This window comes from Amphiura filiformis, chromosome 7, assembly GCF_039555335.1.
Source record: "Amphiura filiformis chromosome 7, Afil_fr2py, whole genome shotgun sequence".
NCBI lineage: Eukaryota > Metazoa > Echinodermata > Ophiuroidea > Amphilepidida > Amphiuridae > Amphiura > Amphiura filiformis.
In genome coordinates this window covers 61,481,169-61,502,678 of record NC_092634.1, presented here as the reverse complement: position 1 = coordinate 61,502,678, position 21,510 = coordinate 61,481,169, and the positions used below count along the sequence as shown (strand labels likewise).

At 37.0% G+C, this 21,510-nt stretch overlaps 1 protein-coding gene across 1 annotated transcript; it reads left to right on the top strand.

Annotated features, from left to right (window-relative positions):
• The first annotated feature begins 15,963 nt into the window (after positions 1–15,963).
• Positions 15,964–20,699, top strand: LOC140156415 (uncharacterized). The gene is made up of 4 exons (XM_072179365.1): positions 15,964–16,075; positions 16,840–17,001; positions 19,164–19,430; positions 20,029–20,699. The coding sequence occupies exons 3-4, from the start codon at positions 19,250–19,252 to the stop codon at positions 20,280–20,282; spliced, it is 435 nt and encodes a 144-aa protein (XP_072035466.1). The 5' UTR covers positions 15,964–16,075; positions 16,840–17,001; positions 19,164–19,249; the 3' UTR covers positions 20,283–20,699.
• Positions 20,700–21,510: the final 811 nt, after the last annotated feature.

Below are 21,510 nucleotides of genomic sequence, written 5' to 3'. Positions count from 1 at the left end.
TGTATCGCTCAAAATTTCCTGGTGGGCAATTTACAATAGATCCCCTCGCCCTTCCCGGCTCCCCTGGTTTCGGTTCTCCCATTGATTCTAACCTCAACCCTTAATCCTACTACCATAACATTATTCTAATGACATAAGTAGACCTAACATCCGTACGCGGTCTCTATCTCAACATATTTGGTACCAATGTATAGCTATGGATGTCTTCTATCCAGTGAAACGTAAATAAGTATAAAAGTGTCCCTAATAATGCCACTAGAAAATTCTGGTTATGTACAAAAGTATAGGCAAAATTGATTTTCGACAAAAATGCGATTTTCACCGAATTGTTTCTTCAATATAACAGGAAATGACTATTTCAACCTAACAAACAAGCAAAAAGTCAGTAGCTCTTGGAATAATCTCACAGGAGGAAATGAAAATCACTGGTTTTACTGTAGAAACCAATGGTGGGCCTCAACCCCCCCTTTATGCCATGGTCATTTTTGTCGGCTGGTCTTACCCCCGGGGGGGGCACTCGAATTTTTTTTTGGTAGGGGTGTGCCACCGCCAGTTTCGAACTTGAGGTCTAAGGAACTGATCGGCCAGCCAAAAGGAGGGTCTAGGGAACTGATTGGCCGGTCAAAAGGGGGTCTTGGGAACTGATTGACTGGCCAAAAGGGGGGTCTTGGGAACTGATCGGCCGCCAAAATCTGAAAAATCTCGGAAACTAAATCCGCAGGCCAAACCAGGGTTCAATTTTGTTGCGTTTTTGCCACAGATTTTTGAAGGAATCGATTTCACTTTGAATTGTGCATTAAATTATTAATCAGGAAAATCATTAATGCAAAATAGGTCTGGTTTGGCCCATTACGATGGAAACCTCAACAAAGCAAAACAGCATTCAAATCAAAATTACTAGACCCTGTAGACCTACAATCTATGCTATTAGCCTACTGATAATTATAGCAGCATTACAAAAGCCCACCATAAAAACAAACCCACAAGAATTATTTTTTCAGTGCCGAATAGAAAAACATTTAGACTACATTGAACTGTCATGCTTATACCATGAGATGATTGAGTGAAGTGTGCAGAATTTGACAGCCATTCCACTCCCGATTTTACTAGACCAGTAGATCGTAAATTACCTTTTAATTCATTGTTTATGGAGAGCTGCAAGGATGTGTACATAATTATTAAGGTACTTTTCCTCATATTTGGCAATTTTATTCCAAAAGAGATCTCAAAATCATTTATTTCTAGCTAAATGTTCACCAGCTGGACTCTCGCGATCGGCATTGCTGCAATGTTTATTTATTATCAGTCAACCAGTGTTGCCACTACTAAAGGAGCCCAAAATCCCACCCAAAGTTCACCTTATTCCTTACAATGTGTTTCAATGGGGAAGAAATTAATGGAAAATTCCCTTTGAAGTTTATGGGCTCGCAAAAGTAGCTTTTGGGTCTGCTTTTGGGCTTGAAATAGTAGGACAGAAAACACGTCTCTCAAGATGCCGATGAGAGCGGAAATCGATGATCTGAGGGTCTATGGAACGGCTAGAAAATTTTGGGGCTTCAGAGCGGGCAAACAATGAATTCAGAGGGTCTAAGGAACGGCCAGTGGCTCTGAAAAGGGGGTCGTCGCCGCGGCACATACCCGTATAGCTGGGAAATGTGAGTGCCCCCGGGGTCTTACCCCCTGGTAGCGCAAATGATTGATCTACGATTAGCTTAGACCGTTTGGGCGTAAACGCGTGCGGTTTTTTTTTTTTTGTGACGGGTACAAAATCTTAGGGGGTTGGTCCCCCTCTCCGTAGTTCTAGGGTTAAAGCTTTTCAGTGCTTATAATATATTTGTTATTATTTCTTTTAGACTTCGACGACTGTTTAGAAGGAACTCATACTTGCGATCAAAATTGCCAAAACGAACCCGGAATTGGAGCTTTCTCTTGCTCGTGTAATGACGGTTACCAGCTGAATATGGATGGTCATCAGTGTCTAGGTATTTTTGATTGCTTAGTAAAATATTAGTGATCAAAATCAATCATGCCCAAATATTTTGCAGATTTTCGGGCAAATTTTCGTTAAAATGTAAACTAAAATAAAAATTAAAAAAAATAAACTCCAACTTTTACAATTTTCCACGAGCAAATGGGTAGAACAAATCTAATTTTAAATAGGAATATGAGACAAACTATTAATATTGTTTCGCCTAATGAAAATATGTGTGTGCCGTTTCATAGAAATTGTATACCATGGATGTTTTAAAGATGGAAACGATCGCGCACTACCTCATGGAGGGACATCATCGCCCACTATGACAAGAGAATCGTGCATGGAACATTGCCAGCAAAACCAGGCAGGTAAGGATTTGCTTCAACATTTTCATTTTTAATTTATTTATATCTTATACTTTGTTTACTTATTTTAATTTAAAAAATTTTCAAAAAATACAACAAAAAAAAAACAAGAAAGAAATTAACTGCTCCTTGGAATTCATTTTTGAAATTACCGCATTCTTAATCTTTAATAGTTTTCAAATTCACAAATAGCTGCCATATGTCCAAAAATCCCAAATGGCGTCAAAAATGACATGATATTCTTATGATTTTCATTATATTTGCACTATTTGGACACAAAGAGCATACTAAACCTCATTTAAGAAAATCAAAATAGCTGCCATGTGCTTGCAAATCCAAAATTGCAGCTAAAATGCTGTATTATATCATTATTATGTCGTTGATCACTCAAACATTTGAGTAACGTTGGTGTCGTTTTGATTTTAATTGATATTGTCAAGTTGAAAATCCAAAATGGCTGCCGTAAGCTTAAAATCAAAATGACGCCACTTATAAAGATAATTGAATGGATTATCTTTACATAGTGAAATGCTATAATTATACGATCCTGTTGGGCCCTTCTTTTTTGTTGAAAAAACGTGCCCAAAATGCCTTTTCCGGGATGCTCCCATTTCGTTTCTAAGCATTCTCTGGCCAAATATGGTATATTTGGTGTCTATTTATATGTTTTCGAGCATGACAAATCTATTCCGATAGTTTTTAAAATTAAAAATAGCAGCATTGTGCTCAAAAATCCAAAATGGCGCCTAAAATGCAATATTTGTCCAGATTGAAATATGTCCCCCTCTACATTTTTAAAATGATTTTAGTACCTATTTGCATGGTGTGGGGTACAAAGATCACAATCAATCTATTTTCAAAATTCGAAATGGCTGCTGCATACTCAAAACTCAAAATGACGGCCAAGTAATGTGGCCAAAAGAAAACAATGTTCCACAACTTAAGTGTCGACAATTAAGTGTTAGTTTGAATATAATTATGTAGAATTGTGTTGGCAACAGTTTATGAAAGTTCAAAATGGTTGCTATTGGCTTGAAATCATACTAGTTATGTCCGCCACATAGCTCATAATGACTGTTTGTACTAGTATATGATAATTATCTTAGGTTCAATTTGCATTTTCTTGATTTAAACTTATATTACAGCTTCCTTCAAAATCCAAAATAGCTGCAAAAACTTAAACAACACCTAATAGTGATTTGCTGTTCGCAGGTCATTTTGATCGCCATTTTGAACACCAATTACCTTAATTACCGTTACATTCAAGATGGCCGATAAAGTTTATTTCGTAATTTCCAATTTCTTATAGGTATTAATTGTCATTTTTACGAGTCCTCTTCTGAACTCTCTTCACTCAACGGGACTTATTCGTCCTCTGAATCTTCAGAGTCGCTGATCAGTTCATATCCCCTTAGTTTTGAACATACCAACCAGGGAATTAAACATACAGTTTACTACAAAGTTTGCATGTTGGATGTGGTATTTCATTGATTTACTGTCAGGTGGAAGCCTCTGAGACGAGGTTACCTCCCGCTTTTTCCCCTTTCCCCACATTCTCATTGCATAGCGACTATCCCCTTATGTTAATGAAGTTACAGACTTCATACTTCACATAGTTTACAACAGGCCAAGGAATGAAAAGACGGCAGGGGATAGTTGCTATGCAATGAGAATGTGGAAAGGGGAAGAAGCGGAAGGTAACCCCGTCTCAGAAACTTCCCTCTGACAGTAAATCAATGAAATGCCACATCCAACGTGCAAACTTTGTAGTAAACTGTATGGTTAATTGCCTGGTTGATATGTTCAAACAACAGAATCCTCTATACTACGGCTGGAAACTTGATTATGATGATGTTCTTAAGCCCGTTTGGTACCGTGGTTCGGTACTTCCAAATGAAGATGAGGTGAGACAGATGGTGGAAGAGGAGGAAGTGGGTGAACCACCAGAAGCAGTCATGCCGACTCCAGAAATCCCACCAGAACTAAGGGGATATGATCTGATCAGAGGACGAAGAAGTCCCGTTGATTGAAGAGAGTTCAGAAGAGGACTCGTAAAAATGACAATTAATAACTATATGAAATAGCAAAATACGAAATAAACTTTATCGGCCATCTTGAATTTAACGGTAATTAAGGTAAATGGTGATCAAAATGACCTGCGAACAGCAAATCACTACCGCGTATTACGTGTTGTTTTAGTTCTTGCAGCTTTGAAGTTTAAATTAAGAAAATGCAAATTGAACCTAAGATTATTATAATATACTAGCATGGCTAGTACAAACAGTCATTATGAGCTATGTGGCGGACATTACCAGTATGATTTCAAGCCAATAGCAACCATTTTGAGCTTTCATAAACTGTTTCCAACACATTTCTACATAATTATAATTATATTTAAACTAACACTTAATTGTCGACGCTAAAGTTGTGGAAAATTGTTTTCTTTTGGCCACATAACTACATCGTTTTGGCCGCCATTTTGAGTTTTGGGTATGCAGCAGCCATTTTGAATTTTGAAAATAGATTAATTGTGATCATTGTACCCTACACCATGCAAATAGGTACTAAAATCATTTTAAAAATGTACCTACATGGGGACATATTTCAATTTGGACAAATATTGCATTTTATGCGCCAATTTGGATTTTTGGGCATAAGGCAGCTATTTTTGATTTTAAAAGCTATCGGAATAGATTATTCATGCTCGAAAACATATAAAGAGACACCAAATACACCATATTTGGCTAGAGAATGCTTAGAAACGAATTTTGACACCCAAAATGGGAACACCCCCGGAAAATACAGTTTAATTTGTACATCAAATGAAACACAAAGTTATCCCTGCAGCTGAAATGGGATCGCCCTCGTGAGGTCACGCGATGTTTTCATGGGGGAGCCAATTGGGTGCCTTGTTTGGTATCAGGAGGGCCAATCACGGGCATCATTGCTCGGGGCCGTCGGTGGCCATTTTGTTGGCTAAGGCCATTCTCTGTCAGTTTTTCAGCAAGAACGGATGCAGAATTTTTTTATTCAACTATAAGACAATGAATAGGCCGTCACAGCTTACAAAAAAGTGGGTAGTGGTGAATCCAACGGATGTGGATACAAAACACATCAAGGATACCTCGAATATGAACAACTGGAAAGAAAAAAAGCAAGTAAGCTTACAGTTTACAGCACATCACACCACATGAAATGAATTGTGACGGTACAATGAACAGTCCGGAGTTGTTTGTATAACTCGATAAAACTTTCGTGGTCGATTGTCTAAACAGTGACGTCAGGCATGTACGAGTACTATTGATTGGGATTGCCGGACTGGTGGTATGGAATAATTCTAATGTGTTGAAATATTGTAGGCGAGATCTTAGCGCTATTACATTTGGCAGAAGAGAGACTACATTTATCCTATGCTTGTAAAAAGCGGTGGCAACAGCCGATGGCCAAATAGAGTATTTGTATTTTGCGTCAACAGTGAATAACACGGTGAGAAATTTGCTTTCAAAATTGTCAAACGTGGTCGTCTACATGTATACATGTATGTACATTATTAATGGTAACATAGACCACTGAATCACGGTAGTATATAGCCGGGGGGGTCACTGGGTTATCAGGAGTTTTTAACCTCATAAATATTTATAAATCATGCAGGTAGGAGAATGGAAAATGCTTGAAATTAAGGGAAAGCAAAGTTTTGAACCATTTCTATGTTCATCATAATTATCTTATGCAGTCTGAAGGAACAAAATCTGTTTCTGTTCTGGTTTGAAATTGAAAGTTGTATGACACCACGGTTCAATTTTTTTTTTGTTCTGAATTGGAAAATCTCTCTTGGTATTTAATAGCCATATGAGTGAATTTAATTGTCAATTCCAATCTGTTTAGCACATGGGTATCATCATTTAATTGTCTATATCAATCTTTTGGCAACATGGTTCAAACATTTTATTCTGAATTGGAAAATCTGTCTTTGTATATAATAACCATAGTGATTGAATTCAATTTCAATCCGTTTAGCACAATCATGATGGGCGTAGACACGTGATGCTCTCTCTCGGTAAAATTATAATAGTCATATGATTGAAAAACCATATGAGTGAATTTAATTGTCAATTTCAAAAAAATTTTAGCGCAAGCATCATGACGTGGGCACGTGATGCTCTAATTATGGAAGCCATCCGAGTTTCTATTTGGATAAAACGAATCACAACAAAAAAGAAGTAACTTTAACGCTGTCGTCTATGAACAACAAAACGGCCTTTAAAAATAAATAGATAAATAAATAAATTTTAAAAATATTAATAAAAATGGGTTTAATTATGTGTTTTTTGTCATTTTTTACAAGTTTAATCCAAGGTTGTCTGAGTTCAAATAGATTAATAAAGTAGTTGAATTGTTGAATATATTGGATGTCATTATAGACAGGTATGAATTATACACAAAGTAAGGGCTTTGCTGGCAGAATTTGCTTCTCTTTTTTCTGTCTTTTAATTCACTGCAGGTCGTGTGGTTACTTCGAGACAGGTGGTAGAAAGGAGGACATCTTGCGGGATCTGCAACAGGAAGCCCGTAATTACCATTCCTATGACAGTGGATGGAGTATATTTTGAATCGTTACCTGGATCTATGGGGGAGGAACGATCTTTGTTAGAGCACAAGCATGATGGAAACGGTAACTTCTCTAATGGTGAAAATTTTATTGTGTATAACAGCTAACTACATTTAGAGCATGTACAGATAACGAAGAATCTTCATCTACATTACATACAGTGTATCCTTCAAATGGAGTATTGTTGCACCTTAATATGGCGAGGAGAAAAACAAAAATGCGAATGGAAGATAATATATATTATACAGTTCTTCATGCGAGTACTAATAGCATAAGCAATTATGGAAGCTGTATGCTAGCAAGTCCATGTCAAAAATGCTTCTACGGATGGAGATGCAATAAAGGATAGAGGAAGATCATTCCATAGCTTGATGGAAATGCCAAAATTTATTTTGTACCACTGATTGGGCTTATATTATTCTCGGGCAATCTGTGAGTATCTGTCCATGTCAAACAATACAAGAAACCGATGAAGGAAACAGACAAAAATATGAATCAGTTGGAGGAAACTGCAGAATTATCTTGTTGTCATCAATGGATCATTTAATTTATAAAATGTCATACATTAAATGCTGAAGCGATCTGAAGGCAATTGAAGTGAGTGGATTTCTCTCGGAGTAGCTAATTAACCAAACTCGTTGCGGCATGAATTATCTTTTAGGTGTCATAGCACATCAGACAACTTGACTTTTGCTAGTTGGAGAAATAGCGGCAAACGTATGGGGTAGAATTCAAATTGGAATGAAATATTGCTCATCATATCAAGCTTTTATAGATGTTCATATCAATAAAACAAGGGAAATTGTGTATTTGCAGATAGAGGTGCGCAGATGCTTAGCTTAACAGAGGCCGAATAAAATTTATTTACTGGGGTGAAAATCATTCATCAATTATTGCAAATTGGCACTGTTTTCAATCAAATTACCTTTTACACTATACTTTTTGTCACCTAACTATTCTCTGACACAGGTTGGGGGTATAGTCTGTTAACATAGGCAGAAGGAAATGCATATAATATATTACCTATTATTAATGGCTAGTCGAGCGGTTATTACCACATTTGGTAAAACAAACCTGCATTGTATAAGGCAAATTTTTTTTTTTCTGTATCTATCAAACAAAGACTGGATCTTCATTATCATCAAGTTAAGCATGTGTGTGATTAAATGTTGTAATAATTGTATCTATCAAACAAAGAGAATAATTTATCATTAATTGAATTACAGTAACACCTATTATGGCATACTTTTTTCACCGCCTCGTAAGTTTCGCTTATAGACTGTATGAAGATGTGTGTCACACATCGAAAATTCAAGGTTAGTTGGATTTTTGTGCAGAAGCTCAGTTTAAACTTTTAGAAATTGTTTATCACCAGCACGTATGAACTTACATTCGAAGACTGTAGGTAGTTACTAACAGAGGCATAAGGATATTCATATAACTAGGGGTAGGTTAAACAGCCTTTTAAAAAGGGTGATGTTTCAAATTTCTTAGGGAACCAGCTTATTTGATGCGGCATGATCTCCTGAGCAATTTGACCCCTTTTCATCCAAATCGGCCAAAAATGAGAAGGTGCCGGCCAAAACAAGTATTTGGAAAGGGGGGTCTGTTGGGGGGTTTTAAAATCAATATTTTCATCAATAATTATTATTTTTGCCTAATTCTGTTAAAGTTGGTGTTGGTTTGCAGGTAATTGATGTCTAGAATTCCATTTTTGAAAGTTGCATAAAAATTGGAGTTGTCGTTTTCTTAAAATGGCTGTTTTACGTCCAAATAAGGATGTGAGGGCGCTTTGCATAAAACATAACATATTACATATAGTAATGGCTACATTGAGTAGAGTGAGTATTATGAAATTATCAAAACAAATTCATGTTTTCTTATTTGTATCTATCAAACGAAGTCCAGAACTCTTGTACATTATTATTATGTCTTCATGGTTTTAGTATATTAAGGTGTGTATATGAGTTCTATCATGCTTATTTTTATGTATACTATTTTGTTCAGCATGGAGGCCCTATTTTTTTATATTATTTACTGTGTGTATGTTTAAGATTCTGTGCAGCGCCGCACCTTGGGGCTGTTTTTACATCGTGGGGCGCTTTATAAATCCCATGTATTATTATTATTATTATTATTATTATTATTATTATTTCTTTGTTCCAATTACGGCAAATTGGCTTTTAAAAATGGCAGTTAAATTAAGCTCCTTTTGTCCTAGTAGGTATTCACTGAAGAAGCAAAAAGAATGTCATATAACATAATTAAAGTACATTGCTAGAGTGTTATCAAGTTTGGTAAAACAAATGGTTCTCTTTTTGTACCTATCAAACAAAGAACAGTTCTTCATTATTATCAAGTTTGGTCAATCAAAGTTATGATTTTAAACGTACTGTACGACAGATTCGTTCACCATGTATGGCAAATTGACCTTTAGTTGGTATGTACAAATAGGCTATGTGTAGAATGGCCATATATCATAGTATATTTTTACGGTATGTCATTGTTTTAAATAGGTTATCACCTAGTTGTTACTCCTGAAGCAGAAGGAAATTCAAAATTTTTACAATGGTAACTCGTTAATAAGTAATAGTAGGCCTATTAAGTTTCTAAAACATTCATTCATGATAATTGACAGTGGTCAAAAGATGAGAAGAAGTACTCACTCGACAGTAGTACAATTATCTCATCTCACATGTTCAAAAGGAAGGAAATTCAAATAATTTTAAAAGTTATAATAGTCAGTGGGTTTTGTTGTTTTCTTTTCGGGGTTTTCTCGTACGTGAATGTACCAAATGGCCAAAACAAAGCATTGGCAGGCATTACTTTCCACTTGTACTGCATAAGAATGCTCACTAGGTAGGACTGTTGATCCAATCAGTCAAGTTAAATCCTAAACTTTTTAGCACCAACATTCGTCACCACCAACAATGGCAGGTTTATAAGTTGGGACAAACTATTTTAAGAACACCGTAAGGGCGATTATAAACAAGGAAGGGAAAGGCAACCCAGAGCTCGCCTTATTTGTAAAGCATAAAAATATCGAGGGGGCGGGGGGGGGTGGTTTGGCAATTTCCTTGCATGTCATGACAAGGGACTTGGGTGGCAGTTTTTGGATCATTTTTCTAAAATGATCGATTTAATGTACCGAATTATACATGTACTACATTAATAAATTCTATTTAGTAGTTCCAATATCCGTAGGCATCTCCTACTGGGTATTTGGCATGGGTATTTTTTACCGATGTCCACTATGTAATCCAAATATGAATATAATAGGAAAATGAGAAAGGTATCAGCCATTTAATTTCTTTTGACGCGCTAGATGACTGCCTAGCGAATTCATGTAAGTCCGCGGCATTTCATATTCTCTCCATTGGTATTATGGAGCTTTTTATTTCCTCCTCCGAGGAGATGATCGTGTAGAGGATTGCCTAGCGAAATATTTGTCCATTGGTATATGGAGCTTTTCCTCCTCGATAAGGAGTTGATCGCTAGATGAGTGCCTAGCGAAATAGTTCCCAGTGTGTTAAGGGGAACTCTTGGGTTATAGGCGCAACTAGCTTCCCAGTAATTGTTGGGAGGCTCGGTCGGGTATTTACTTCGGGCGAAAAAGTTGTCCAGAAATCATTATTATTTGGCTGATTCCAGGGAATTTTCTAAAAACATTGCTTGAATAAATTATGCGTTCTTTCTGAATGGCTGACCAGAGGCCCAAATTTTGGTGTAAGTGTTTTCGTCATTTCAGTGTCTGGGGATAAAGGCATTTTGGGCACGTTTTTTCAAAAAAGGCCCACCAGGATCGTATATAGCATTTCACTATGTAAAGATAATCCATTAAATTATCTTAATAAGTGGCGTCATTTTGATTTTAAGCTTACGGCAGCCATTTTGGATTTACAAATTGACAATATTCTTGCCTTACTGAACAATTAAAATCAAAACGACACCAAAGTTATTCAAATGTTAAAGTGATCAACGACATAATAATGACATAATACAGCATTATTTTCTTAATGAGGTTTAGTATGCTCGTTGTGTCCAAATAGTGCAAATATAATGAAAATCATAAGAATATAATGTGTAAACATTTATATTTATAACAATTTGGTTCAGAGGGTCATTTTGGACGCCATTTTGGATTTTTGGACATACGGCAGCTATTTGTGAATTTGAAAATTATCGAAATCGGTTTGTAATGCTTGAAAACATATAAATAGACACCAAATATACCATATTTGACCAGAGAATACTTAAAACAAATTTTGCCCCCCCCCCCCCAAAAAATGGGAGCACCCCCGGGAAAAGGCATTTTGGGCACATTTTTTCAAAAAAGGCCCACCGGGATCGTGTTCCTCGGAAAATTTTGGATAAATCGATTTTTTTTCAAAATGGCCTCCAAATGATTGAAATGATGGACAAAATATAGAAAACCGACTCACTATGTCACTTATTAGTAATAGTAACACGATTCGTATGTCTCAAGCATTGCTTAGAGGGTCCGAAATAAGATTCATCACTTTTTCTCACTTGTAAGTTTTCAAAATGGCCGCCAAAATAGCTGGAACGGCCATTATTCTATCACTAAATATGGAATTAAATAATAAGCACTTGTAAAAACAAAATGATAGTTAAGAAATCCCCTGTACCACAGAAAAGGGTTTTGCCAACCATGACAACCCCAGAGGAACGGGAATGCCCAGTATCACCAAATCCTAACGACATATCGCCCCCACCAACACACGTTTCTTGTGACCCTCTACGTATGACAATCTTGAGGGGTGGAACGCCTAAAACGCAGGTCAATCTCAGTTCGTGAGAGGTAAGTATTGTGCGCTTGTGTATCTCCCTCTCATTTCTGAGTGGGGGAAACACTGATCTACTCTACTTACCTCCCACGTTCTCTTTGATACACACCGACGGTTTCATCGCATAGGTATACCCCGCAATGAGAACCAGATCAGGGAGGCACATCGGCTAAGGAGTAAAGGACAGGCATGGTCCTGTAGGCTTAAGCGGTAGGCCCCAACGACTGGTAGAATCGGCGAAGTCGCGAATCGTAATTCTGTCTAGTTGACTGTTGCCTTGCCTCTCACCAAGCACAGCAACCGAATATTAATGGCCCGCTGGCTGGACGAAGTGGCGGAAATATGCCAAACAGTCAGGTGGAGGTTGTTGATCACCTACATCTGTACCTGGTGCCGGTGGCGTGGCGGAACTGTGAGAAGATCAACGCGGTATAGACGACTGACTGGTTCTCCCACGAAAAGATCCAGGAGGCGGGAGAACCACCACTGCTTGAGCTAGAGGGAGTGCTGCCCTCCTATGGCAAAAGGGCGTAACTAACACTTTTGTCAAAATTGCGTTATGACCACTGGTAGGTCCAGGAACCTATATCTACACACAGAATATCCAAAATGCCCCAATTTTAATTCCAAACCCAGAAATTTAACCCTTCCGAAATTGGTTTACATGTACAAGTCTATGGGAGCAATGAACAGTTTTTGTCAATTATCTCGAAAAGATCAATATGTTAGTTATGCCCTTTTGTCATAGGGGGGTAGAGTGGCTAAAAGGAGTAATCAGTCCCGAGAATTGGCTACCTTCAGCAGAACCAGAAGGATCATGGCAATGGGAGGGAAGGCATTACCGAATATGCCCTCCCAACGCTCCTGCATGGCATCCCTGCCTACCACCCTTAATTCCGAGTGAAGTAAGTCGGAAGCTGATGGTTCTGATGGGACGATCTAACCTCTGAAAGATGGACCGATATATGCATACTGCTGAGTGAGGTGCCATTATTAGACAAGAGAGATGAGGACTGACCCCCACCCCCGACAAGCAATCGGCGAGTCAATGACAATCCCGGCCAGAAGCTCCGCACCGCCTCCACAGAAGGAGGAACACTCTCCCTGCAAATGCTGGTAGCTGGGACTTTTGGTGCCCCCTCCCTACTGAGTTGATTTATAGGAGAGGCAGGAGTGGACCTGCCGAGGGACCGGAATTATGAGGCTCTGAGGATGCTTGGAACTGCCCGAGGAAGTATAGCTGTATCTCCCTCATAAGCAAGTGGCAGCTCCGAACGCTGGCCACCAGCCCTAATAGGCGAAGCCACACCCGAGCCTGAACAGATGCTGCCTGCTCGTTTTCGGATTTCGTTCAATTCACAGAGCATCATCGTCATATTGGATGTTATGTTGATACAGCAGACCGCGCCTTTCCAACCGACTTGGCACATACAAACGCAAAACTGACGCTGTCTAATTGCTTCAGTCATTGTCGTTCCAACGGTAAACGCTACGCGGCGGTTCAAGCCGGGAATTACTGCACGTGTGGGAACGATGATGTTCAGTATGATGTATATGGGACGGCTGCATCAAATGCAGAATGTAGCGCCCCGTGTATCGGCAATTCATTGCAGACATGTGGAGGTTCATGGCGAAATTCAGTATATGATTTATGGGGTAGGTTTACTGATGGATGTGGCAGAAGGTGTTGGGGTGGGTGTGGATATGGGTATGGTGTTTGAAAAGTTGCGTGAGTGAGAATAATATTTTTTCAGTTAAATATAATCTTATTGCCATGGTCGAGTGTATGCTGCAGGGCACTGATTTGGAATCAGACAATTTTAGCCTAACCGGGGCCAGAAAAGGGTAAACCCGCCCTGCATGCTGGTGAAGTAGGCTAGATTCTCATCATTGGCAAATACTTTTGCCATTGTATGTTTATCTTTATTTTTCTTACGATATATCCTTTCATTAACACGTTTAAAGGAATACGTTATGTTGGACTGCAATATGGAAGTCAGTGTTTTTGTGGAGCAATGGGTGCCGATTATTCAAAGTATGGTATCGATGCAGAATCGGCATGTAATATGCCCTGTTCCGGGAACGCCGGGCAAATGTGCGGAGCCGGTTGGAGGAGTAATATTTTTGAACTAAGACGTAAGTATACTTAACATAACATGTTTGTAATGTGTTTTACCATTTAAACGCTATCCATGTGCGCATACAATTTGCCGTAGGAGCAGTGATGAAACAGGATTGATTACCATAGCGATAGGTGAAAACTACCGTAAGTAGGCTACACTCATCACCTGTCATGTCTCTGTATGTGTGTATTATATTGAATACGATACCGTTCATTTCAAAGACACTTATCGTACAGGTGCAAGTGAAACGTCCACGGACTCTGCATAATTGGACATATCCATAGAATTACGATTAGAATGTTAAAAGAAGTTACAATCACATCATGTCGTATATGTTAGAATAATCAAGCACGAATCACATGGTTTCATTTAAAACAAACTCATATTGACCATAAAAACGAATAAAAACAGCCGACTCTCAACACGCGATATTCAAAATTCCCGCGCCGAAATTGTCTAGGGCCATGACGTCATGATTATTTGTGCTCAATGTCATCAGCCTTCATTGTATTACTGGGACGTCATTGCCCCAGACAATTTCGGCGCCCGGGAATTTTGAATATCGCGTGTTGAGAGACGGCTGTTTTTATTCGTTTTTATGGTCTATATGAGTTTGTTTTAAGTAAAACCATGCAATTCGTGCTTGATAGTTATTTTTCTAACATTATAAGGCATAATGTTGTGATTGCCGGAGACTTCCTTTAAGGTATTTTGCCTATTCTTTGATAATCAATGGTGCGATGCTACGCGGTGCCGAATCAATTCTGTAGGTATGTGTTATCCCAGTGGCATATTCGAATTCGGGGAGTTAAACAACCTACTCGACTTCCAGGACTAACGTTATCGCGGTACCTTATCCGTTTATAGTGCCGCTATATAAATTATGGCAAGATATACTCAAATATCCATCGATTTGAAGTATTTCATGACGGTTAATTTCCCGGGGTTAATGTGTACTTACACGCTAAAAACGGATAAACTGGCTCACTATAAACATACTCTGTGGTGCATATTCGGATTGTATGATACTGAAGTGCAATAAAGTAACTAGACTTTCACACCCAAAGAGGTTATACATGGAGAGACAATACATTACGTAACTCATTGTTCCTTTGGTGTCGAATTGATTTGCCGACAGGCTTTTCATAAAAAGCTACTATTGTTTCGGACAAAAGGGTTCCGCCATTAGTAACTGACCCGACTGCACATTAACGTTTTTTATTTACTTAGGAGTAACATTTTGTTTTAAAAAATATATTATTTATGGAAATGACACAATATTGCGTGCTTTTAACTACTACCATCCTTCATTCTTGCATTGAATACACAATTAGCTATTTGCAGTCCTACATGTGTGCAAGGAATATGTAATTGGGCACCGGATCAATGTGAATGCTTACCAGGCTATGAAGGCAGCACCTGTGAAATAGGTAAAGTATTCAAAAACTCTTTTGCCACAGATTCCTTCCATTACATTTGTACGTACCGTTCCAAGCTGTCTTATTTCTATTTTAAAACCAATCTGTTGAAAATAATTAATGCTAAGGTAAACTTTGTTATTGAGAGTGAATCGCGTGAGAGTGACTTTGCAGAAACTGTCGAAATTAATAATTCAGCACATTTAATACTTTGCATGCTAGCCATATAAGAAGTCCCAAGTTTTGAGATATTTCCCCAAAATATCACGACCTATCTCAAAAACCACTGAACCAATACTAGGCTTGTTTGTACTAATTTTAATGCATTTTTCACGCTGATTCCAAATATGGTCATGAAAATTTACATTCCTGAAATTTTTGAATTTTTTAAATTTTTTTTGAAACTTGTCGTCTGCAGTCGACACTCGCGTGAAGAGAGTTAAGTAACTTTTAAGTAACTAATGGTGTTATTAAGATCAACATGCATGTTTTATTTAACAAGATTCTGATGAATGCACAAGAAAATAAAGGATCAAGAAATACTCCTTTAAAGATAAAAAAAATAAAAACTATGTTCTTTGCCAATTACAATCGCGTATCTGAACATTTTCCTTAAACCACAAGTATGTACATTTCTTTTTGATCTGGATTTAGATATTGATGAATGTTCTAGAAACACTGATAATTGCGATGATATTTGTACTAATACACCTGGGAGTTATATCTGCTCGTGTCAAGCAAAATATCTCTTGGAGGCAGATGAAAAATCCTGTTCAAGTAAGGACCAAAGAAGTTAATAAAAAAAACATTGAATTACGTAATCTGCTTAAATTTGATCCATAGATATACGATATGTTATTACTGTTTTATTATTGCATAGTTAGTAAATAAATACCCAACAAACAACCCCTACTCTTTTCGAAACGGACTGTGATTACGTGTATAGGTATGATCGATACCTTTTATGGTATTCTTAATGAAAATTAGGGTGATTGGAAGTCCAACTTTAATCAATTTTAATAATTAAAGATGTTTTTCTTCATTTCATTGGTCGAAGATGAATACGCGTAAGCTGATTGGTTGTTTGGGGTTTAATTATGGGTTCTTTATAACATGATACGTCACTTTAAGCAACCCGTGAGATTCTAAGACGTTAAAGATGCAATCTTACACGTATAAGATGCTATGTTACACGTGTAAGATGCCATCTTACACGTGTTAGGTTACACGTATGATCTTACACGTCTTTGGGTCCACTTGGCCCATTCATATAGAACGCAGCAAGTCAACATGTTAGAATAACTTTTTGCCTACATGAAAGGAAAGCAAGTAATCTTTCATTTTTCTGATAAATTAGACATCCTTAAATGTTGCTAGCTCGAACATTCACCCACGCTATTAGATTTTTAGAGTGAAGAAAGCTCATATTTTTCTGATAACTGCACGTTAGACCTAGTTTTTGGTTAATAATACCCCAATGATCATATTAGTAATTATCATAACTTTCCAGATTTTTGTCTCTTTTTCTCGGCATTTAACAGGATGTGCCTCTTATCAAACAAGCACAGCCTTTGAATATAAGTTTATAGACTCCGTGATTCCCTCCGACGTTACAAAATTCAGATTCAAAATCGCAACTAGAAGTGGTGTTCAGATTGCCCTGACCTCCACAAAATCAACCGTGTCAAATGCTTATCGAATAGGTGAGTCTTTAAATCTTGACTTAAAATATGATCAGTTAAAACAAAAAAGAACAATTTATATACTCGATATTTTTATACAGTGTTACATAATTGTGATCTTTTAGGACCAGACAAAGCTGTGTTTTATTTGGGGGGGGGGGGGTGATTTCGGAACATATTTACATATATTCTAGCCCATTTATAGCTTCTTTGTGATTCTATGGAGTAAATTTAAATGTTAATTGGTTATTGGGGATTTAAAAAACTTAGAATTTCAACTAAAACGATGGTGATTTACTCAGATTTGATACGTTGCCAGTCTGATGAAACTACTAGTAGGTATATCACCTCAAAAATAATCGCAGCATTTAATGTTCCTACATTATTAAGCGTTAATAAAGCATCAAAAATCAAAAAACAGAATTGAAATCGGTCAATGCATTGTGATGTAATGTCAATTTAAAGATGCTCGTCGATGGAATGAAATCCTGCCACAAATGGCTGTAATGACAAAATTGGCACATTTCGAGATTTTGAAGGTTTATTTGGACGCTTGCTTGTTAAATGCCTATCTTTCCTCACTTCGTTACAGAAAACGAAATTAAAAAAGCCATCATTGAATAATTATTATAAACTAATCAAATATACTATTTTAGCCATTTCGGCCAATCTGCAGACAAATTAAATCTCAAAAAATGACTAAGTTCAGCTAATTAAAAGGGCATTTCGTGATCCACAGCCTCATCATTGAGATTTTTATATCTCTGGAAACCTCTGGCTACATAATGTTTATGTACAAAATATTTCTTGCAGATTAATTTGTTTAGCAAAGATATCGTGAAATTTGAATTTCGTTCTGGTGCACCAGAACGAAATTACAACGCATTGTCTATGGAGCAGTGTAATACACATAATCATGCATAACTCGCAAACGCAAAATCGGAATCAACTGAAATTTTGGGAATAGGTTTTTTTCGTGTATATCTAATGAAAAATGACATAAATAGAGTATGCTAGGATCACGAAATACTCCTTTAATATGCAAAATTGATGCCAATAGAAAACCGTACATGATATAAAGGTGCGGGTTTTTTGCACACATATATATACAAAGTTCTTTCAATTGATGACAAAAAATACACAAAAAGTAATTAATTATGCAAATTAGGTAATTACAGCTAATTATGCATTTATGATATTATTATGCAAATTAGGCATGAGTAATTTTGGGTTTTTTTCAATATTTAATGAACGTCTGTTCATTCATCATAAATCTTTTAAGTATGATCCTGTTATGAGGTTGAATAAATGAACTGCAGTTAATTATTTAAAAACAATACAAAAAAATAAAAAGTTTGACATTTTGACGGTGTCTGGAATATAATTTTCATTTTTACTGTAAACATGGTAAGCCAAGTCCGAAAAGTAAAAATAAAAATTCAGTTGCAATGAGACTTTAAATTAACTTTTTGTCATCTGTATTAACATGGGAGGACAATCGGTAAAAGGAACATCAAATTTACTGTACCGCGTATACAAAAATAGTATGGCCTTGGACACACACAATGGCTTAGAGCTATTGTGGTTTGGAAACTTACTCCCTAAAAATATCATTGATTAATGTTTTGCTTCAACTAGTTTTAGGGGAGTGCTTCATTCGTTGTCGACGGAAATAATTTACATGCTAAGAAAGATTAGTATTTCAGCTAAATGGTGGTAGGTACCTTTACTTCAATAGGCCTATATTTACTGATTTATGAGCGATCTTCAAAAATCCATAAAAACAGGCAGTAGCTCTTAAACAAAACAATTTTTAATTTTTGAGGACCCGATGTTAGCCTCGGAAAGGCTTTACACACCATATATTAAAAATTTAAACAATTTGGATGAATGAAGCATATGACTAAATTCATTTATCGACATGGATGTTTTCTAAAATTGGCCAAATTTGAAGCGCGCCCTTTTCAATTCACTGTTATGCTTGCATGCACAGTGTAGCGGCATTATTGTGCAGCCACTGTGACATACTTACTACTAGTGTAGTGGTGAAACGTCACTAAAACATGAGTTTAAATCAACATTCCTAAAATAAAACTAACTTACCTATTGGTTGCCAGCTGATATATTCAATCATACGGAATGTACTTATCCGCCATTACCATTGTTTTCTTACTTTTTCTTAGTAATTGCAGGATGGGACAACACCCAATCCGTTATTCAACCATGCATCAGTGGGTGTCCATCTGACGTCCAAGTATCAACGCCTAGTATGCTGAACTCTAATGAACATCGGGAGTTTCATGTTTCTTTTAAAGATGGCCTAATCGAGGTTGGTCAAAATGGACAGACACCTTTCATGTCACATCAATATTCGACTCCACATCCAATTAATTATGTTGCCTACGCTTCCGGTAAAGATAGTCCTGGGGACTGGAGATTCTGCTCTTTTGGTATGTTAAGAAGTTGCTGTTTTTATTTTCTATACGCTCGATTAAGTTTTTAACATAATTTATTATTCTTTGGTTCAGCTCAAGTTCGGTAGTGACGTCAATGCTTTATTTTGCTATTACGCTGCAAGCGTGCCGACAAATCGCCCTTGCATGCATGCATGTACTCTCTGCGCGATTAACTTTATGCACGCGATTCTTTACTGCGACCAGGAAAATACGCACCTACGTCACTACCAAACGTGAGGCGAACAAATGAATAGTTATTATTATTGATGCTACTTTTTGACAATTTTGTAAAACATGTAGAAATACAAATTTGTCTGTCAAACTTCCGGAAAATTCCTACTTATTGACAGTGAGGATATTGTCACAATTCCGAAATTTTAACTAGATAAAGTTGGAAAGCAAATGCGTGAATAAAAAATATAAAATGAGTAAATAATTGATGATTAATTTCAATATCCTCGACTTTATCAATAATGTATATAATTATTGGTCGGTCCTTTTTTTATTAAAAGACTAAATTACTTGAAAATATAAATTCGAATATTAATGATGAAACAATGTTTTTCTTTTTCTCCTTTCTTCCTTTCTCTAGCAGCCCATTCTAACACATACACCGCAGACGGAATCCTCCCTGACCAGCGCCATCTTGATGTGTCTGAATCTATGACGGCAGAAAGTGTTGCGCGATGTGCATCGTATTGTAAGGCGCACATGAACTGTAATGGATTCACTTATAATCAAGGCAGCGAGGAGTGTGAACTTGTTAGTGGCGAAACAGCGCACGATTCATCAAGATTGGTTTCAAAGTTGAATGCCAAATACTATAAATTAAAAGTTTGGGCTTAGAAGTCCAGGGACAGGGACACTCATTGCGGCTACATACGTATACCCTCATTTTTACTTTTACTTTGCTGTTACCTATTGGCGTACCCAGGTGGCTACTACCCGGGGGCTTGAGAAAAGGTAAATTTTGCCGCCTCTTCAACAGACCGTAAAGGTTAACTCAAAGCAAGAAAAATGATAAATAGGCGCTAGCAACTTTTGAAAAAACAAACATTTTTATGTAGAATTCCATTTGTTTTCACAAATTAAAAACATTTTTGATAAGTTTTTCGCCTTTTTTCCTTTAATAAAACAGTGTATTATTTTTATCTAAAAAAAGTTCAAGTACGTTGGTTTTAGCGATTATTACCTTTCTTAGACCAAATACCTTTAAAAATGCTTTGCTACAATACAGGGTCAAAGTTCATATTTAGATTTGAAACGATACGACTTGTCTATAGTTGTAATTTATCAATTGAAAAATTGCGATATGTTTAATAAATGAATCTTCTTTCATGCAAATTGAATTGCCTGCATCTCTTGCTGTATTATAGTTGTGCCATGTGTCAGGAGAAAAATAAATCAGTTATTGGGGACCTCAAATCCGGATTCAACGTTATCTCCATTTTTTTTTTTTGAAACAAAGACCAAACTGATGCCTCTACATCGTTTACTTCTTCTTCCTCCTCTTTCTCTTTTCTTCCTCTTCTTCTTTTTCTTGTTGCGTTTACCAAGCGCGTACCGTATAGCGTCACATTCACATGTCTATTGTGTGTCCCACTGCATGTAGACCTGCGCCGAGAGGCTTTTTAGGTTCCTTAAGGGTAGACGAGGTATTGTTGGTCGAAGCAACCTAAAATCGATTTTCATTATCTAGATCAATATATTATTGAAAATTAACACCTTGATGTTTTGCAAAAGTTCTTTCTACAAATCGTATACTTTGCAAACTTACTTAATTTATTGTTGTTAATGAGTTATGTACGTTTTACAAAAGTGTTGTTGTTTCAGCCCTCTTCACAACGTAACTCAAGAACCGCAGCACCTATAAAAGTATATCTGTGATATTTTAATTCTTCTACACGCTCGCTATGAATTGAGCAATGCATTTTTTGCCAAAGCTCACTACCATTCGTAAGATGCTGTGAATTACCAAAGCACAACAGTTTAAAATAATTAATAACCTTAAATGGTACAAAAACACACCAAGATATTCCCAAAATTATTAAGCGACCATAAGCGCGTTAATGAT